The sequence below is a fragment of the Pygocentrus nattereri genome, chromosome 8 (genome assembly GCF_015220715.1).
Source record: "Pygocentrus nattereri isolate fPygNat1 chromosome 8, fPygNat1.pri, whole genome shotgun sequence".
NCBI lineage: Eukaryota > Metazoa > Chordata > Actinopteri > Characiformes > Serrasalmidae > Pygocentrus > Pygocentrus nattereri.
Window position 1 is genome coordinate 26,566,231 of NC_051218.1, and position 22,151 is coordinate 26,588,381.

The 22,151-nt window shown below is 38.2% G+C and overlaps 1 protein-coding gene across 2 annotated transcripts; it reads right to left on the bottom strand.

Moving 5' to 3' along the window:
* Positions 1–5,764: 5,764 nt before the first annotated feature.
* Positions 5,765–22,101, bottom strand: LOC108436713 (androgen receptor-like). 2 transcript variants are annotated; one of them, XM_017713368.2, is made up of 8 exons: positions 21,158–22,101; positions 15,090–15,220; positions 14,866–14,982; positions 14,319–14,588; positions 13,955–14,099; positions 13,228–13,358; positions 10,436–10,587; positions 5,765–8,176 (listed from the first exon to the last, which is right to left on the bottom strand). In XM_017713368.2, exons 1-8 carry the CDS (start codon positions 21,649–21,651, stop codon positions 8,018–8,020), a joined length of 1,599 nt encoding a protein of 532 aa, XP_017568857.1. In that variant the 5' UTR covers positions 21,652–22,101; the 3' UTR covers positions 5,765–8,017. The 2 variants fall into 2 exon arrangements, with proteins under 2 accessions (XP_017568857.1, XP_017568858.1); XM_017713369.2 differs by lacking the exon at positions 21,158–22,101 and adding an exon at positions 20,109–20,193.
* Between the last annotated feature and the right edge of the window lie 50 nt (positions 22,102–22,151).

Here is a 22,151-nt window from a genome sequence, read left to right on the forward strand (position 1 = left end):
GAAGTCAGACACAGCTCCTCCACTGTTGCCATGTATTTTTGTGCCTTTTACAGTATTGAAATTCCAGTTGTTAATGGAAACTGTAAAATCTAAGTGAAAAAAGGGGTCATTTATAAACCACTTATTGGCTCCACACCATATTGTACTGTGTTACATACAAAGTCAAGGCATTCATAAACATTCGCTAAAAGCAGAATTAAGCACTGATGCATGAGCTGCACCGCAGATGTGAACTATAGCACATTTGTCTTTTCTTTCCTTCACCCTTCCCTCTACCACCAATTAAAAGATTTGGAGGTACTGAAAGAGAGCATCTGCTGAAAAACTATTGCTTTCATTTCTCCCTTACCATCATACTTTAGAGTGGGACAAAAAAGCAACAACACACAAAAAAAGGAGCACCGACATAAATATGCTCAGAAGAGGTGCTGGTGGAGGCAGTGGGGAGAAATGAGGATGATAAATGAAAGTGAGGACAAATGCACGCATTCTGAAGAAAGCCTACATAATGGAGGGCTTTTTTGGCTGGGAATGCCCCCGCACGCTGCTCCTATCTCTACCGGCTCTTTTTGTGGCCAGCCAAGGCCTAAGCAGCTGGAGGGAGCTGATGCAGCTATCAGGTTGCATTACCACTTCCAGCCCATTACAGTACGGCTCTTTATGTTCTCCTTAAAAGCAGATCATATTGAAATACTTTGGTGGGGTGGGGTGGTGTGGGGTGACGGGGGTAAAAAAAACAAGGAGATGAGGGCCTGTCTGATAAAATATTAATAAGGAGTTAATTGCTTGTTCACAGACTCATGCTTAGATAATAGTACTTCCATTAGTAGTTCTTTGCTGCTCTTTCAACGACAAGCCAGAGATAATAGTTCTCCTTTTTTTTGGGTTTTTTTTTTCTTGTGTGATTGGCATTGCATAGAGTAAGCTTTGAAAGGTGCCACGCTTTGGGTGGTTTGGTAGGTATAATGGGTTTAATTAGATTCCAGAAGCTTGAAGGTATTATTGTGCACTGTACTTTGTTACTGACTCACTTTGTGAACCACCTACAAGAGCCAGCACATTAAATAAATGGTCTGGTGAAGTACAAATAATTTTAATCGTGATGGAACTCAATGGCCAAAGTAAAGACAAAAAGCAAGTACATAAAAATCTTTAGTAGGCCTACTGTAAGAGCATTTTCAGTCAGAATGGCCCTTATACAGTGGTTGTTCACTTTTCAGCATTATCCAAAAAAAAAAATATATATATATAAAAAAACATATATTTTACTGAAAATTACACAAAAGCCTCAGTAACTAAATATAATAATTTTGAGTATTTTGTGTGTACACTCTTTGCCTGCATTCTATTTCTTTTCTGTCAGGGAGATTTGCCTACATTTTTAAAAGAAACCTACAGGGTTGTTTCTCCCTCTCCAATCTTAGAAGTTGGTTGCATTTTCTGCTTCTTTTTTTGTGATCAACCTTTTATTCTATTTTTCTTTTACATTTTACAACAAAAGTGGGGAATGGTAAGAGGTAGGGGAAGGTAGGATGGTGACATAATTTTTAGGAATACACACAAATCAAGAATAAAACAATGACAATACATTAACAACTAAACAATTAAACAATATTACATAATTTAACTGGATTTTTTATTAATAGAGATACATCTTATTGTTGACATGTTATGCTTTGCTGTAAGACATTCCATCCACACTATATTTTGAAAACTAGATATCCAGAATTTCATAGCTGAAAGCTGTGGGGCAATCCAAAGTTGCAAGACAGTTTTCTTGATAGCTGTAAATCCTGTCATCAGCATCTAAACTGAAGAAAATTGAAGGGCTGAGTCATCATTTAAAAGGCATAAATGTGTTGATAAATGTGGATCACTGAGATCAAGTACTTTAGATAATATCAACTGCAGAGATCCATGTATCTGCTATTTTAGCACATTCCCAGAACATATGCATAAGTATACCATGTACAGACTTACAAATATTACAGGTATAATTAGAAAAAGATTTCATTTGATTGTAATGGATAAAGTTTTCCAATCCAAAGAAGGACTAATACGGGAAAGCTCTCGTTCCCACGGTTGTTTGACTGCCAACTGCTTTATATGATGGTCTACTAAAGTTTTGTAAATAAACAGTACTCTGCCATGTAGATTGTCCAAAGACTTTATCCAGTCTAGCAAGCAGTGAGAGTTGAGAGTGCTGCCCCAGAGAACTCCATAGGCTCAAAGTGCAGAATGGCATTTTCTGCTTACCATATTCTAAGTAATCCCAAACAAATTAATTAATTCTGAGAACATTAACAGTTTTTGCGATTTTCTTTTTTGTCTATTTCCTTTTCTTGATGGCTTCTTGACAGCTACACATCTTTTCAGACCCATATTGTTGAGTAGTCTTCTCAAAGTGGAAGGATAAACAGAAACACCTGTAGATTTTTTCAGACATGAAACATTTTCTCTAATCTGTTTTAGGGAGTTTTGGTGGTCTCTCAGGTCTTGTTAGGGGTGCTATTTTTCTCTTTTGTTCTTTCAACAATTTTTTTGAATTCCAGTTATTTTTCTTTGACTCTCACCCTTTTTCTGCAAATGAATTATCTTATATGTAATGTTCATTTTGACTAGAAATGTAATAAATGAACGGCAGTGACTTTTGCTAGCGTGTGAGACTTTGGTACTATATGAGAAACCTGCACAATAAAACTCTATAAAGAAAAACATTCAAGGTTTTTGATACACTCCAACTGCCTTTGCAGTAACTTCTGAGTTGCAGAATGCAATATTGATGTGGAAATGGCTTTGGTAAATACACAAGCAAAAGCGACGGGATTGTCTTCAAAATATGTACTTTGGCAAATACATTTTTTATTACTTCAATTCTATGTAACTTCTTGCTTTTAAAGCAGACCACATGTGCTGGACTGATGAAAAGGACAGATTTCGAAATAAGCTCCTTTTTCAGTCTGCTCTCAACCTCTTTATGCTCTGTTAAATTTATGAAGACAAAACTGTTACTGGGAGACGATGTTGGGTGATCCACGCTCCACTGTCACACAATCTGAATTTTATACAGACGGCTTTTTACAGTTGCCGTTTGCAGCCAATGATCAAAAATAGAATGCTTTTAGAAGGAAAAGTTTTTGAAATGTTATACAGCAGACCCAGAATAGTGAACAGTGACTTTTCCATTTGTTGAAAAGTCTTTGAAAACTTTAACATAAGTATCACATAAATAATACACATACACTCTATTTCGTCAGAGTTGAAGTATAAAACTGCAAGAGTGAAGAAAAAATATCAAGAGGATGTATGAATAATTGGGCCTGTAGAACCACACAAGTGGAGCATTTATAGGCCATTCCTGGATGACTCAATGCATCCATATAAAAACATGACACAGGTTTAAAAGGGGGTGGAGGAAAAGGTCAGATCTACCAAGGGGAAAGCACTGTGGCAGAAAATTGTATGGAATGGTATGACAAGTGTGGCTGACAGATAATAAACGCAAACAACAGAGTAACAGGGAAACAAAAACAGGAAAATGCATTAACATGTGAAACATCACTTCTTTAATGAAATGTAACATACTTGTGTGATGCACAGACACATGCTGTATACACTTGTATAGAGGTTATACTGTTTCCACTGTAACCACTAGAGGGGTCTACAGTCTACAATCATGTATTGTATAATGGTATCAGTGCTGTATGGAATTGTAAGTGCTGCATGGAATATTTCCTTTACTTTGACAGAAGTTGCATGAAAGATTTTTACATTATTTTATTCAATATAATCCTACACATAATTGATGCCAGCCATAGGGGTACTTTGGGCTGACAGGAAACAACTGCAACAGAAACCACAAAAACTCTCTTGAACATACATTCAATAAATCTGGAAATATTCCTTCATAATCCCAAATGTGCATACATTGTTTATACTTATTAATTAATTCCTTTTGCTTTTTTCTATTTATTAAAATGTTCTATTATTTTCTTTTAAATTCCACCCATGTGAAGTTAGGGGGGTTGGGATAGCACAACATTAAACAGCCTCTCATTAGTAAGGCCTGCAAACAGTTCACAATAATAAGCCCTAATCTAATAAAACAAAATACAAAACATAGTGTGGGAGGTGTTAGTGGGCCATAACCTTTCATGAAACAAATCCTTATAAATAATGAGTTCTGATCCCCTGCATTAGTAAAAAGTCTATTTTCTCACCCCTATGATTTTATTTATAGTAGGGGAGGTGAGTCAGCAAGCCTCTCAGACTTTAAATGCCCTTCTTTGCACAATTTATGGCTGTGCTGACTTTTTTTTTATTCACTGGTTGTGGTCTGTCTTGAAAACAGAATAAAATACAACAGCAATTACAAGTAAAAACAGCATGCTTGTATAGTCTCTTGTGCAGCTCTTTTGCAAGTCTTTTTACATTACTAACAAAATGCAAACTTAAAAAACCCATCAAAATAAGAGTGTTGCAGAACCAAAAAAGTTTAAATAATACATGCCATAAACTTTGCATATATTCTTTAAAAAGTCTTGAAATAAATGATTAATTCATATTAATTACTACTTCACTCAACTTTAGTGTATATGGCTTGCAGCTATTGAAGTAAACACTGGCTCCAGTTGCCAGCAAAAATTCAATACAGTATTTGTACTAAATTACATTCATTACTTCCTTTCATTACTCTACCTTCGAATTGACACAAACTCCTCTGTAGCCTCTTCATCGTCAACGCCATCATCACAACTTGCTGCCTGTCTAGAAGATATTCAGGTATGGGTGGAACACAACTTCCTCCAGTTGAACAGTGCCAAAACAGAGGCAATCATGATTGGCACCCCACATCAGACTCAGTCAACCTCCATAACCAATATTACATTCTCCGGCCACAACATTCCACTCTCCTCATCAGTCTCCAATCTTGGTGTGAGGTTTGACCCTCAACTCACTTTCGAGGCCCATATAAAGCACCTCTGCAAGATCTCCTTTCACCACCTAAGAAACATCGCCAAAATTCGCCCCACTCTGACTGTATCTGATGCTGAAAAACTGGTTCATGCTTTCATCTCCTCTAGATTAGACTACTGCAATGCACTTCTCATTGGGATTCCTGGCAAGAGTCTCCAGAGGCTACAATACATTCAGAACAGCGCTGCTAGGATCCTGATGAGAGTGCGTAAATATGAACACATCACACCCACCCTCTGTTCTCTTCACTGGCTTCCCATCTCTACCAGGATCAAATACAAGGTTTCCCTTCTCACCCACCAGTGCATTTATGGCAATGCTCCTACATATCTGAAAGAACTCCTCACCCCACAGACCTCATCACGATCCCTTCGTTCTACAAACACAAATTGCCTCCTCCCCCCCAGAACTAAACTCCACACCATGGGGGACCGGGCCTTCTGTTCGGCTGCTCCTCGCTTATGGAATGCTCTCCCTGACCATCTGAGGGCACCACAGTCGAGTGAGAGTTTTAAAAAAGGACTTTAAACCTTTCTCTTCAGCAGAACTTACAACCTGTGTTCTTCCTATTGAGTGTAAAGATGTTTTATAACAGTTCTTTGATTTCATTGAAATGCTTCTACTGTATAGCACTTTGAGATTTGTTTAAAATGTAAAGTGCATTACAAATAAAATTCATTATTATTATTATTATTACTTATGTATGTTATACGTTTGGGCACCCTTGGCTAAATTAAATATTTTTTTGATTTTCAAAAAGTCAAAAAGTAAAACACAACCTCTGCAGCTATTTAAAAAATGTTAAAGCACAGTTAACTTTATATTTGATTAAAATAAAGCAAAAATACACTGGTGATTGTGGAATGTGCAAAAGTCTGGACACTCCACTAAATTAGAATTTTGGTAACACCAAAGTCCTTATAGGAAAGTCTGTTCACTCAGCAGACATATTTGAAACACCACCAGGCAGTTATTTTTAGCACACGAGACCAGACCAGATCGTTTCTCTTTGAATGGGGAGAGACCAAAATAATCGACAAAAATCGAAACTTAAGGTTAAATTACCATTTAAAAAATATTTGAAATCACCAGTAAAATTGGACAAAAGAGCTCCAAAATGGAGGGTGCTTTCCCCATTAGTGCCACAAAATCGTCAACACTTCTCCACTTGCAGTGTAACCAGTGAGCTGAATGACTCTTTTTCTTGAAGCGCGGGTAAATAGGCACCATGTTGAGCATTACGAGCATTCTTGTTTATATTTTAACCAATGACTGGTCTCCTCATTTATAACATCTCACAACACAACACCCACTTATGTAGATATTATTGCTTGCAAATGCTTTTGCAGCCAGCTAAGAGTCTTTATTAACTTCATGGAAAACAGAAGAAAATAAAACAGTAATTGTGGCATGTGCAAAAGTTTGCAAAAGTTTGCAGCTACAGCTTGCAGCTACAGCTTGCAGCTACAGTTTGCAGCCTAATTAACTCATTAGGCCTTAACTGACTTTTATGGACTAGTTCATAGTTCATAGACAGGTCAGTAATTGTCATTATGAATTGTCAGCTGTTGACTATTTCAAAGCATAATACTGTAACTGGTGCCCACAAAGAATAAAAAGATATTAAAGTGATTCCAGCTCTGAAATGTCTGTAAGACTAAAGAAACTTCTAGATAGAACTGCTTGTGTGCTGGGCAGAAAGGCATATGACCGCAAAGGACCTACAGGAAGGTTTAACTGACACATGAGGGGTGGTGCACTGTTATGCTGAGCAACATTGTTTGTACAAACATGATCTGAATGGAAGAGCCATCAAATGAAATCTTACCCATGACATAATAAAATTCAACATCTGAAGTATGCAGAACAACCTCTAGATATACCAGAGGCATTTTAGACTGATAAAGTAAAATGGAACTCTTCAGCAACAATAACAAAGGGTATGTTTGGAGAAACAAAGGAGCAGAATTTGATGAAAAGAACATTGTTAAGCATAGGGGAGCGGTTCTATAAAATTTCAGGGTTATGTGGCAGCTTACATTTCCCTGCTATCACTGAAAAGCTGGGGTAGATCTTAAACATGCTGTGCATGTGAAAAGGCCCAAGAACATCAGAGCTAGAACTGTTCTGCAAGGAAGTGTGGATGAGAATTCTGACAACAGAAAAAGTGTTTGCTAGATGTGATTAGTGTAAGTGGGTGTTACCAAGTACTGACTTAGTAGAATTTTGCATATGCCACAAGTGTCTTTTTTTTGTATTTTAAGGTAATCAAACATGAAGTAACAATGTACATGAACATTTGCAGAGAAATAATTTTAAATAGTTTGCTGCTTATGTTGTTTACTTCTTTTCTCTGCAAAAATCTACAAAATCTGTCATTTGGGTGCTCAAACATTTGCATGGCACTACAGTGGCACTCTTAGGACTTTTCTTAAATATTTTCTTTTGTCAGCTTCACCTAATCTGATTAAAAATATATCATTTGTTCTTTCTGCTACACATTTCCCCTAAATTTTATAGTAACTATTGAGAGAGAGAAAAAATCAAAATGAAAGTTGTACATTTCATGCTGCAGTAGCACGTAAGATATGCATCAAAACGAGCATTACAGGCACGCAAGACTGATTTTACTTCAGTGAGTTCTAAACTATTAAGCAGAAGTCCATTAACCATAGTCTTAAAATATTGATCATTACTCATAACTTGCCTATAGTTGCATTTATAACTTTAATTTTTTATTACTATGCCTTTTGTTGCTGCAGTTCCTGTGGTGGATACAATATGCTATAAAACTTCTATGCAAAAGTGCAAGAGAAGACATTCACTTTTGATTAAGAAACTGGCAATAAAGTTGCTCTGACTCAGTTAAAGGGTTTTGCTATGTTTTCTGTTATAGGCTAGGTGAATCCTTGAGCATTTGATTAAAAACAAACAAACAAACAAAAAAAAAAACAATACTACCTATAGCAGCTCTGGCAGAAAATACAGCAGCTGTGTAACAAGCATGGCTAGGGGAGGCAGGCATCTTAAAGTTAAGACATTATCTGTGGAAAAGGATTGGCCTGACCATGCCTGTGAGGATCCTTGGTACATGAACAGATACGATGTGTGAAATCATGTCAGGGAAGTTCACTTTCACTGAATGGGACTGGGCCTGTACAAACAAGTCATACGTAAACTGATGAAGCTTCTTCACAATCTAAAAGACAAAGAAAAGAAAAAAAACACATGAATGTTGCAGGGCATTATTTTGTATTATAGTGCTTCTTTTAACACATCAAAAGTATCTTTAAAATTTGTATTATGAATTTAATAAGACCAACTGAATTGCTTGTTACCATATACATTTTAGGTTAAACTGACAAAGCATTTTTACAGTGTACTAAGCAGTGGGTAGTTACATTTGCTCAAGTCACTTATACTTAAGTCCCAGGAAACATGAATCTTTTAACTTTTGTAGGCACAAAATATACATGTAAAAACTTTTCAATGTCCATTAAATGGCTATTTTTGCCAAATTTCTCCTTTTCTTATGTAAACTTGGCAGTCCTAATCTTCATGTCATGCATACGTAAACAGTATCCTTATCACAAGGCTGATGTGGATTGTCCCGCCCACACAGCTTTAAAAAAACTGTTCCCCAAACAAGTCTGAGAAACCTACTGAGCAAAAGCTAAACTAGCCAGCATGATTGAGCAAGAGGCGTCCGATGTTTAGAGATGTCAAGCGTTTAGTATTCGTGGACAAAGCATGGATAGACCCGTGACCTGATTTTTTTAGAGCCCATTTCACCAATGTGTTTAGTTCTGTGGCTTAGCGATTTGACAGTAGGTGGACTGAGGGATGTCAATCATGTGTGCTCAATGGAATATCAGGACCACACCCAGGCAATTCTTGGATGGATCTAATAAATGATTTTTAAGCAATAATTTATTATATCTTGATTTTATTCAAGTTTTTCTGGATGTTGAGGAATTTTTTTGACCTGTTACTTATTCATTCTTACATCTCTTTCTTCTAACTGGCTGCTACTTGTGTGATTTTTTTTCTCAACAATACTTTTGTAAATTAAACAATACTTTTACTAGACTTTAGGCTACTCTATACACTTCTGACAAATAAAGACTTGAATTCTTACAAAGTAAACATCACTGTAGCCACTGTTGTCACGTCCTAGCATCCCACACTGCCTTACATTAGATAGGTGAATGCATCACTTCAGATTATTAGGGATGCACTGATATGGGAACTTTGTGTAGGTACTGATATCTGATATTTTTTTATTATACATTCCTTTATAAAATGTAGAAAGTGAGACTAGATCTATCTGGATTAATGTTACATTAGAGAGTAATGAAACATTTATTTGTGTAGAGTTACAAATGCAGTAAAATGAATAAAATGCAGACAATTTTACCAACTTGAGTACAATGACCGCATCATCAAATATTAGATATTATTATTGGTCAAATCTAAGCGTTTATCCGATAGCAATCTTTTGCAAATACCGATATTTAAGCAATAGAACACGAGAGGGAGTGTGTTATCACGAAATAGCATCATGGCTGTGACTTGGCCACAAACATGAGCTGAAGGCGAGTGCCATAGATCATCATAGCCATGATGTTATACGTGATAACATCCATTGACCACTGGGATAGGCTCCAGCACCCCCTGCGACCCAAATGGAGAAGTGGCTTAGAAAATGTGTGTGTGTGTGTGTGTATATGTGTGTGTGCCTGTGTGTGTGTGAACATGCCATTTAATATGTTTTAATGGTAGCAATTCCTTCCCGCAAATGTATAGTTCCTTAACAAGCAGCTTGTTGCTATGTCAGAGTAACGAACTCTGCTCACTCGCTGCACAGCCTGCAGTTCATTCCCCAGCTCCTTACACTAAATTCCAAAACTGTCATTATCTCTGAGCAAGCTTTTTGTTTTTTATAGTGAATACTGAAGATGAGACTATGCATTTGGCAAATGGTATATGATTAATTTCTGGGTAAATCCAGGTTGCTTAGGTGTTCTGTCACAGCTGCTGAATGAAAAGCTGCTCAGTGGTGATGAAAGTTTGGGAATTTAGTCTCATCTTCAGAGTCCAACCAAAACGGCTGTAGGTCTTAAAAGTATCCATTTTCTGTTTGTGGCCAAGTAATAAGCAAAAATTTCCAAATGGCCTGAGCATCTCCTATAGTTGTCAAAGGCGTCTCAGTGGAATGATACAGTGTTTGTGAAAAAATGTGATATTATGGTGAAATATCGGCATGGTTAGAACGCAAGTCAAACAAGCAGCTTGTATGGCCAGAGCTAACTGTGGTATAATGTCCTGATATCATAGTGATGATGTCATATTGATAATTGTGTGTGACATTGTGTACCCCTCCAAATTATTGCTACGCCCTCTCTTGATATATGAGCCTGCAGTGAATGCGGTAGAGTATGTGATTGTGATATGTCACCGGGTGCAGGTAGTCCAGCAGCTGTGTGAGCTGGAAAAGCCTCTGAGCGTGGTTGCCGTGGCTTGTGTGGGTAACCAACCGATCGAGCTCGTTGATGTAGGTTGTCCGCAATTCATCAAAACAGCTCTGGTTTTTCAGCCCGTCTGCTGGAACTGAAAGAAATGGCATTTCAAGGAGGGAGGAAACATCCCAGGGCAAACTGACTAGAAGAGACAGGCAATTATGTAGACAAGACTGCTACATGCTAGAGCTTAAGCTGAAATTTTGAAAGGGGGAAAAAAACAGAAAAACATGAGTGGGTGGTCTCTTTGTCTTTTTTTTTTTCATTAAATTTTAACTTATGTTCCAGCACAAGCCAGACTGAATAACTGATGGGATGATGCAATCTGATTCCAACTGCAGAGCTCCAGCCAAGCTTATTTAATATTCACACTCCTTAGATCCGAGAATTGACGGTGTTCATTAATCACTAATGAAATATGTTCTTTGAATACTGTTGCAGGTACCTTGACTAACGTGTAGTGCAGTGCTCAGGAGAAGCTCATTTCATTCAAATATAAATCTGTCCAAATGTGCATATGTACATACACTGTATGTCAAACTGACTTATGTGGTCAAAAAAGAAAAATTTAGAGCTGCATTTAGCATTGTTCCTGTCCTGAAATACTGCAATATGGCCACTTACACTGAAAAAGGTAATGTACTGAATGTACTCAAACAAGCACAGCATTTCCATATGAATAAATTATATTACATCAACACAATTTAGCCTTTCAGTTTACTTACTTTTCACAATAGTTTCAGTGTAATATATTTATTCTTGTTGAAATTATGTATACATTAGAAATTTAATGTGTTGATTTTTTTCAGGGCACACTCTATACAAAACTTTATGTGGTAGAAAAAGACACATTAGGAATAACACTCAGCATTGGTTCTTTCCTCAAACTCTGTAGTTTGGTCACTTAGACAAAAAAAAAAAAAAAACAAAAAACAAAAAATACAAAAACTGTCTATTTACTACAGCCCCAATTCCAATGAAGTTGGGATGTTTTGTAAAACGTAAATAAAAACAAAATACGATGATTTGCAAATCCTTTTCAACCGATATTCAATTGAATACACTACATAGACAAGATATTTAATGTTCAAACGGATAAACTTTGTTGTTTTTTGCAAATATTCACTCATTTTGAATTTGATGCCTGCAACATGTTCCAAAGAAGTTGGGACAGGGGCATGTTTACCACTGTGTTACATCAACTTTCCTTTAACAACACTCAATAAGCATTTGGGAACTGAGGACATGAATTGTTGAAGCTTTGTAGGTAGAATTCTTTCCCATTCTTGCTTGATGTACAACTTCATTTGCTCAACAGTCCAGGGTCTCCGTTGTCATATTTTGCGCTTCATAATGTGCCACACATTTTCAATGGGAGACAGGTCTGGACTGCAGGCAGGCCAGTCTAGTAGCCGCACTCTTTTACTACGAAGTCACGCTGTTGTAACGTGCAGAATGTGGCTTGGCATTGTCTTGCTGAAATAAGCAGGGACATTCCTGAAAAAGACGTTGCTTGGATGGCAGCATATGTTGCTCCAAAACCTTTATGTACCTCTCAGCATTAATGGTGCCTTCACAGATATGCAAGTTACCCGTGTCATGGGCACTAACACACCTCCAGACCTTCAGAGATGCTGGCTTTTGAACTTTGCGCTGATAACAATCCGGACAGTCCTTTTCCTCTTTGGCCCGGAGGACACAATGATTTCCAAAAACAATTTGAAATATGGACTCGTCAGACCACAGGACACTTTTCCACTCTGTGTCAGTCCATTTCAGATGAGCTCGGGCCCAGAGAAGCCGGCAGGTCGTTTCTGGGTGTTGTAGATATATGGCTTTCTCTTTGCATGGCAGAGTTTTAACTTGCACTTGTGGATGGAGCGACGAACTGTGTTCACTGACAATGGTTTTCTGAAGTGTTTCTGAGCCCATGTGGGAATATACGTTACAGAATGATGTGGGTTTTTAATGCAATGCCACCTGAGGGATCGAAGGTCACGGGCATTCAATGTTGGTTTTCTGCCTTGCCACTTACTTGCAGAGATTTCTCCAGATTCTCTGAATCTTTTGATGATATTATGGACTGTAGATGATGAAATCCCTAAATTCCTTGCAATTGCACGTTGAGAAACGTTGTTCTTAAACTGCTGGACTATTTGCTCACACAGTTATTCACAAAGTGGTGAACCTCGCCCCATCCTTGCTTGTGAACGACTGAGCCTTTCAGGGATGCTCCCTTTATACCCAATCATGACACCTGTTTCCAATTAACCTGTTCACCTGAGGAATGTTCCAAACAGGTGTTTTTTGAGCATTCCTCAACTTTCCCAGCCTTTTGTTGCCCCTTGTCCCAACTTCTTTGGAACGTGTTGCAGGCATCAAATTCAAAATGAGTGAATAAACAATAAACAATAAACAATAAAGTTTATCCGTTTGAACATTAAATATCTTGTCTTTGTAGTGTATTCCATTGAATATAGGTTGAAAAGGATTTGCAAATCATCGTATTCTGTTTTTATTTATGTTTTACACAACGTCCCAACTTCATTGGAATTGGGGTTGTAGATTTACTAGACCAAGACTGACATATGCAGTGGAAAAAGAGAAATTCACAACTCAGCCTTATTCCAGTTCTCAAAATACAGCAATATAATCATTTAGCAGGTGGTGTTGTGAATATGTGGAAGCCACCAGTAAGGCTGGCATGGAAGTGTTATGTGATTGGACTCACTGATGCTGAAGAGGAGCAGCGCTTTCATGCAGAGGAACTCTTCCTGTGTGACCTGAAGGTTACTCAGACTCTCCGAGAGATGGCGCATGCGGACGCAGTGCTCATACATGCTGGAGACCTGCATCCTTTGGCTGGGGTGGGGAAGGGGGTGCGAGATGGAGAGGGAGAGATGAGGTGGAAGGGAGATTTCAGGCCCAAGGTCGGTGTTCTCCATTACCCTTGTCCTGCATCAACTGCTGCCCAGTCTACAGAGCTAATGTAGTATGAAATTTCACCCCAAGTTGCAGATAACCAGCCCATTTGAAAGCCACCGTGCACCTTCTCTTACAGCATGGCTTTGGCACAAGACCACATATTTACAGTGAAAAGCGGATGAGTGAAGCCATATCTGTGCATTAGATCCTTAATTAAATATTTACATGGCATGCATTATTGTGAGCAAGTGTTTATGTGTGGCGCATGTATGTTGATGTAGCGGGACATGTGTAAGTAAAGGTAACCTATGTCTCTTGGCTTCAGTTACAGAGCCATACTCACTTTGAATACTCTTAAAGAAATACACCACCAATGAAATAGTAAAAAAGTTTAAATAAAATAAGTAAAAAAAATCATAAGCCTGAGCAAAGAAATGGTAGTTAGTATTAATTAAATTCTCAGCTGGTTCTTATTAATATACTGAATGTGTTACCTTATTTGCTTAGGAGTATTCCTTTAAACTTTGACTTACTCATTGAACACAAGATCAGGTGCAAAGTAAAGCATTCTGGCCTTGACATTCTTGTAGGACCTCCAGCCCAAGGCAAACACCATAATTACCATCCAGGAGTACTGAATGACAGTCATTTGGTCATCCAGGTGCAGTTTCTGAAAGCCTGCAACAACAAAGTGTATAACAAACACAGTACATAACTAAAGAGATACAAAAATAAATTCTTAACAAAACAGGAACAGTGATTTGGTTACTAGTAGGGGTGGGTGATATGAACTTAAATTTATATCATGGTCTCAAACTGGACCCACAATCCTGATATGATATTATGCTGTATTGAAAATTACACAAATGTGTATTTTTCCATCTAACAGTTCATTACCTGGCATTCCCTTTGCCCATTTGACCACTGTGACGAGTTGTCGCTCTCCCAGTTCATTAAGGCTGGTCAGCAGCAAGTTAGCTGAGTCAGGCTGAGCCTGGTCATGGCCGGCATTGACCACTGCAGGCTCAATTTGCTCCAGGATGTCCAGAAGCTCATGTTGGGTCTGGAGAGCAGGCTTGAGAGAAACATGCCTCACTGCTACTGTGAGCGCTTGCGCAGGTTCATTCTTCAATTGTTTGGCCTGTTTGACTCTCTTTAGCTTTTGGCCTTGAGGAAGTAAAGTAAAATAACGTAATAAATAAAGTAAAGAACGAGCTGGTCAAAGGGTCATTTTTACTTTGTCAAAGTAGAGAGTCACTTCTCCTTTGATATGCTGGAATCTGATTAATGCCAGTGGCACTGATTACAACAAATTTATTTCCAATTGTAAAATGCCATCCACAGGAACAAAGTAGATATTAGTGAAGTTTGTATGCATATTCCTCAATCAGAGATAACTAGTGCTAAGAACTTCTATGACCATTTCATAACAGAAGGCAGTTACCTCCAAGGCTCATCCCTGATTCAAGGCATCGTTTTAGACGACAAGATGGGCAGTTTCGTCTCCTGAGCTTATCAACGATACAGTCGTTCCTGCTGGCGCACAGATATTTCTGTCTGCCTAGAAAAAAAGTGACATCATGTGTAATACTTTTTAATTCAGAGCAGCAGACCAGTTAAACCCATGCAGCAGCACACAGGTAAGCAGCATGAGACTATGAGACTCACCTGTGGCAGCTCTCTTGAAAAATACTTTGCAACTTCCACAGGTAAGTGTTCCGTAGTTACACCCTGAAGCCTGCTCCCCGCAGACCTGGCAAATTCGCTGGGCTGGGAATAGGAGCCTTGAGTCTGCCAGTCTGGAAATTCAAAAAGAATAATAACAGTTATTGCTTGAAACATTTTGTTAAAATTACCACCAAGTCTTCTGCTGAAACTGGTGAATATGCAATGTTGTCCCCTTTTATTAACCACTGAAAGTTTTCAATATTTAAATTAGAGATAGCACTAGTCGATTTATGGTAAATTCTTTTGTTTGATAACCAACTGTTATTAAATCAGTGATTAATTACCAGACAAACCTACAACCTCAATTCCAATTAAGTTGGGACGTTGTGTAAAACATGAATAAAAAACAGAATAGGATGATTTGCAAATCCTTTTCAACCTATATTCAATTGAATACATTACAAAGACAAGATATTTAATGTTCAAACGGATAAACCTTATTGTTTTTTGCAAACATTCACTCATTTGGAATTTGATGCCTGCAACACGTTCCAAAGAAGTTGGGACAGGTGCAACAAAAGACTGGGAAAGTTGAGGAATGTTCAAAAAACACCTGTTTGGAACATTCCTCAGGTGAAGAGGTTAATTGGAAACAGGTGAGTGTCATGATTGGGTATAAAGGGAGCATCCCTGAAATGCTCAGTCGTTCACAAGCAAGGATGGGGTGAGGTTCACCACTTTGTGAATAACTGCGTGAGCAAATAGTCCAGCAATTTAAGAACAACGTTTCTCAATGTGCACTTGCAAGGAATTTAGGGATTTCATCATCTACAGTCCATAACATCATCAAAAGATTCAGAGAATCTGCAGAAATCAGCAAGTAAGCTGAAAGGCATAAAACCAACATTGAATGCCCGTGACCTTCGATCCCTCAGGCGGCACTGCATTAAAAACCATTCTGTAATGGTCAATCATTCTGTAACGGATATTACCACATGGGCTCAGGAACACTTCAGAAAACCATTGTCAGTGAACACAGTTCGTCACTCCATCTACAAGTGCAAGTTAAAACTTCTCTGGGCCCGAGCTCCAAGCAACATATTTTCAGGGACGTCCCTGCTTATTTCAGCAAGACAATGCCAAGCCACATTCTGCATGTGTTACAACAGCATGGCTTCATAGTAAAAGCGTGCCTGTACTAGACTGGCCTGCCTGCAGTCCAGATCTGTCTCCCATTGAAAATGTGTGGTGCATTATGAAGCGCAAAATACGACAACGGAGACCCCGGACTGTTGAGCAACTGAAGTTGTACATCAAGCAAGAATAGGAAAGAATTCTACCTACAAAGCTTCAACAAATGTCCTCAGTTCCGAAACGCTTATTGAGTGCTGTTAAAAGGAAAGGTGATGTGGTAAACATGCCCCTTGTCCCAACTTCTTTGGAACGTGTTGCAGACATCAAATTCAAAATGAGTGAATTTTGCAAAAAACAATAAAGTTTATCCATTTTAACATTAAATATCTTGTCTTTGTAGTGTATTCAATTGAATAAAGATTGAAAAGGATTTGCAAATCATCGAATTCTGTTTTTATTTATGTTTTACACAACGTCCCAACTTCATTGGAATTGGGGTTGTAAAATCACAAACATGACTCATGAAAACAACAAACACAGCACTTGGCTTTATATAAATAAGGCTTTAGACGTTTATTTAATGAAAAAACAAAATATATAAAATATATGACAAAGTAATGTAGTTTTTTATTTACATTTACTACATATTATTAGCCCAAGTTAGAGCTACACTATAGACGTTTTGGGGATTTGGAGACCTCTTTGGTGAAAATGCACCCAACATGTGGAAGAACGTTTTTCATTGTTGGTTGTGCTTTGGACCCTTGTGTGGATCTGATGACTCTGAATGAGAACTCAATTAAAACTTGGTGAACGACATATTTTCTCAGGATGTAAGAGAATTATCTTCAACTGGCATCCTATCTTCATTAGTATCATACTGATTTTTCTTTTGAGACCCAAATATTTAGCCCTTCTTTTTGAACCTGTGTGTGTGATGATAATATGGGATCATGTATTATGTGGTGCAAGAAACACAAAATCCAAACGACACCTCTGATTTTTAAAATAACTATTTCAACACACATATACGGTCTGACCAGGGCTAGCCTGATGGTCATATGCATGCTTTAACAGGACTTAATTTTAAAGGTCTTCTTGGGACTAACTACTAAGGCTAACTAAGTAGGCTAATGCAGGGAGTTACATACATTTGCAGGCAATAGCTTTAGGCTACTCTCAACAGAAAGCAATGTTACTTGCAGCCTACCTTAGCACAGTGTCAAGTGACTAAATATGCTTGTCATTTTTGTTGTGCAACATCTGTACATGAGCAAAGGTCAGTCTACTACACAGTCTGTTCAGAGTCAGACTGAAGGCTGAGAATAGCCACTCTACAGGTACTGAAATGCTGGTATGCACAAGTAGCTTTTGGGCCAATGTTGCTTGCCTCAGCAGCTCTCAAAAGCTCTCATTTCACACACCTATTGTGTGATTTCCTAGGACTGTCATGCACCGCACTTTCCCCCTGAGATCATGGATAAAATAGTTGGCTCTCTTTCCTTGGTTAGCACTCGCGGCTGTTTGTTGCTGGAATGGTACAACATTGTACTGTTGTGCCTTAAAACAGCATTTTACATCTGACCACATCAACTTTTTATAAAAAGTGGTCCCGCACAACACTCTTTTTAGCCTCACACTTTATTGGGTTGTAGAGCGTGCGGTGGGGAGTAGACTCCCCAGAGTCAATTCTTCAACTCCAACATGCCTCAATGTCATTGTACTAATACAATTGTGTAAACTACATTTAAGATGGTTTTACCCTTGCTATATCCATTTACCAATGGCTCTGGCACCATCTGTTAAAATTAAATGGCGTCAACTCTGTGATTCCAATGACAGGAGCCAGGGGTTGAAGTTGACTCCAGAAAACCTATAGTTCTGCATCACTGAGTACAGATGTCATTACATGTTACACTTGTGCATACTCTCATGTGTACAATTCCAAACCTTACGTTGAATAAAAAATCCTCCTTTTTAAATACTAGGCTAGTTGTTTATTGAAAATTAAACTAATTTTATTAACTGAAAGCATTGGTCACGTATATGTTTGTCATTTAAAGGTTAATCAGTTCATGAGCATCTCTACTTGCCATAACGTAAGGTACATACATAACGTAAAGTAGCAATGTGACAGAGTTAACACAAGAAAGATCAGTATCTATATTAAAATTACAATGCATAGTCTAATTTTGCACTATTGCGCTACTAAAAGCTGCAATCTTAAACAATCAATTTGTCTGTATACATTTTCCTTACTGTAGGTTTGTAGTGAATAGTTTAAGCTTGGTACTTGTAGAATGCCACCTTACTTGAAGAGTTTCGGTTCATCTTATAGAAAACACTGGAGTGGCTCCAATATTGGCACTGATATTGGAAAAGAAAAGGCTGCATTGGGCAATCTTTAGTTTACATGGCTTGTTACACTCTCAAGCCCACAGTCTAATAAGGCACTTAACATATCTAAATTTGGATGCAACTAGAGCTCACATTATAGGCTACTTGCTACTGAATCCATTATCAGACAGATTTTAAGCTGCTTTAATACAGGCACATAAAAGACTCAACTCAGCAGCAGAGGGTTGTTGAAATGTCTGCTCAGATGACACCTTGAGAAAAACTGCTTCTATGTATTTTTATTTTCCCTAGAACATCTATAGGAGAATAAACCATTCATGTCACATTTGCTAAACGGTACAACTGCATGAGTAAAATGGTAGCACTCATCACATTGCCAGGGACATGATTAATATATCCGCTCCCTTTGACTACAGTAGTTAAGATAAAAAAGATAAAATTTGGAATTAAAAAATTAAATCTGTAACCTCCCAGTAACATGGATTATACATGTTAATACTTGTTACGTGTCACTTTGTCCCTAAAGTGGATTAAATTAAAGAGTACACAGCTGTGCCAAAAATGCCCTGTACCAAGCACACGGACACAGAGACGCAAACTAAAGATTAACCTGTTGAAGGTATAACACACTATGTGTGACATTATTGGTGTATACTATCAGCTCACACTTCAATTTGTCATACTACAAAGCAACATTAGTTTATTAGTTATTAGTTTCAAAGTTTTTACTGAATAAAATGATTATTAAATGGAAAATATGCCTAGGGATTAAGGATTAATTATTGACAGCTATACTCTCAAGAAATGCCAGATCTAGTCCACCTAATACTACATAGTATCAAGATCTGATAGCAATCATGACTAGTTTTCACCTGATAAGTTTTGAACATTAAAAATTCTTAGTTTTGGTAAAAAATACTTATTTTTTTATTTGATTCTTGTGAAATATTCAGCAGCAACTATACAAGCATACATGTAAATATAAATTATCAATATGCTGGATGTTAAATACAAACTTCAACTCAATTCAGTGAAAAATAAGCAACTGCTGAGGCAACTGAAGAAATAAAGAGAAGGGCAAAACTTCATAACAAAAATCATAACTAAAAAAATGTACTGAAGCAGAGATATAGGATTTTGCAAGCTCCCATGAATTTGACAGAGGTTTTGACATTTGACAAGAAAATCCTTGACTGGGAGGGCTAGGTGAGTTGGTATGGAATGATTCTTGAGCACCTTACAAACTAACATGGGTTATGAGTAAGCTTGTCTAAGCTGTACCACCTCCTATAATGCACTAATAGTGTTCCACACCTCCAGAACTGAGCTGAGCTGCACTGCCCAATTTTGTGTTTTTTTGCTATAACACTTATATGACCATGCAAGGAAACGCAAAGTTGCACAATGCTGGTGGTCTACACTATATCTGTAACAGAAAAAAATAAACTGCAAACAGCTTTCTTAAGGGTGCGAATGACTGTACATGAAGCATTATTTTTGAACTGAGAGCTTAAGGCAACTTCCTACCTGGAAAACAAAGAACAATGCATGTCTTCGGTGTTTAACCTCTGAGAAGAGTTACGGTGCTCCATTACTTAACTGTTTACCTAACGGTGTGCTTGGGTTGTTTGGCTACATTGTAGGACTGAATGAACAGTATTTGGTGAACATTAACAGGCTCACTGAAGTTCTACAAACAAGATGGTACATCATATCAGCAAGCAAGCCTAACACACCATCTCTTTTAATGCGATGATGCTGACAAATAAGTCCTTGACACTTCAAACTGCAGACACATTATTCAAATAATCTTGAGACTCAGCAACCACGTTAAAGCACTATAAATTATTCTGTGAGTACTATGAAACTAATTTGTAATCTACATAGAAATCTATTTTTGCAGTCAAAGAGCTGTAAGCCCTACAAAACTGGTTGTTTTATTTTAAGCAGGCGAAAAAGCAGTAATACAACATCCATCATGTAACTCAATAGAACTAAACTGTAAATGCAAAAAGTCGTTTTGAGTATTAAAATGTTAAAACTGAAATAATAAAAGAGTGCAAATGACATGAAGTACATGAAGCATTAACTATATAATTTAACCTAGAGTTAATTAAATATCCCTTTAATCTCACTTTTCCTAGACATGGTTAAGTTCAGTTTGAAATCTGTTAGGGCTGAGTGACACCCTAGTCTAAGTTGAATAATATTTGAATAATAATAATAATAATATTTATTAATGACAAATAATATTTATATAATATTTACATATTTAGCTCTCTTCTTTTTTATGAGAACCACTTTTAACTGCAGAATTGCTTACGATTAAACGCTTAATCTCCACTCTTCTCCGCACTAGGAAAACGAGATCAGAAATCAGTGAAATGTGCTTCATTTCTCATAAGAGTTAACATTTAAGCTTCATATTTGCATTATGCAGGCGTAACACCTGTTCCCTGTTGGCAACTTTGCAGCCAAACTTTTGACTGTAGTCTTAGAGGAGTAACTTTTATTTATGTACCCTATTTACTTACCTACCTATCCATTTATTTAATTTGCTTAAAGCCTTGGCCTACCTTTGTTCAGATCCGAGTGATTGTATCTTGCAGGTTCGCAGAAGCCCTGATGCGGACATGGCGCCAGGTAACCTAGTGCACTTTCCCTCTGGGTACAGATGCTCAGGCTCCTTATCAAGGGAAGAGGGACATGCAGGTAACCCATACCCACTGACAGCACTCAAAGGAAACGCTTCGTGTGCGTCTGTGTAGTATGGAAACGCGCAGTGTCGGGGAAACTGGTCGTATGGGACATTTCCTTCAGCCGCCTGGAAGTTAACTCCGCTCTCGTTCGTCTCTGTTTTGACGCTGAAGTGAAGGGGTGCCGTGCGCGATTCAGCTAATCTCCCTTTGGTTCCGCTTTGGAGTCTCTGGTTTGGAATCCACAGCTCGTCCAGCAAACCGGAGCCTGGGCTCGAATTCATCACGAATTCAGTCTGGCACTCGTTGGCTGCGTCGTACTGCTCCATGCCCTGCCTCGACTGTTGGTCCAGCGTTAAATTATTCGTCGCCATAACGCCTGTTACGCCGTGAGCTCGTTCACACAATTCGCCTCGAACATCGCGGTCAGTCAGTGTTACTGACAAACCGTTGCAGTCCGACACGCTTCCTACTCTGGAGACAAGACAGCTCTCGCAGCTCCACTGGGCTGCGTTCCACTTTCATTTAAGAATCGTCCCTCTCCACTCGGCTCGTAAATCGTTCGGGAGACGGATCAGACTGATTCTGGGTCACAATTTAATATTTTGCAGAACGTAGACAGACGATGGGCGCATTATAGTAATCGTTAGTAGACGCTATCACATACTTATGGCTGTGCATAAAACGACCAGGCATAAATCACAGGCCCTTTGAGCTTCCTTTCCTTCCACAAATACACACACCATGCACTGAGGATGAGTCCAGAGAATTTGTATGAAGTGTGATTCTTCACTCCAGAGAACGTCTCCACTGCTCTGGAGTCCAGTGGCGGCGCTTTACACCACTGCATTCGACGCTTTGCATTGCATCGCTT

What these genes read in the sequence shown, in the direction of transcription:
- LOC108436713 (XM_017713368.2), bottom strand. Translation starts at nt 21,651, where the DNA reads ATGGCGACGAATAATTTAACGCTGGACCAACAGTCGAGGCAGGGCATG. An exon ending in ATGGGCAAAGGGAATGCCAG is followed by an intron (nt 14,100 to 14,318) that starts GTAATGAACTGT and finishes TTGTTGTTGCAG; the next exon opens with GCTTTCAGAAACTGCACCTG. An exon ending in GCTGCTCCTCTTCAGCATCA is followed by an intron (nt 10,588 to 13,227) that starts GTGAGTCCAATC and finishes CATTTCTTTCAG; the next exon opens with TTCCAGCAGACGGGCTGAAA.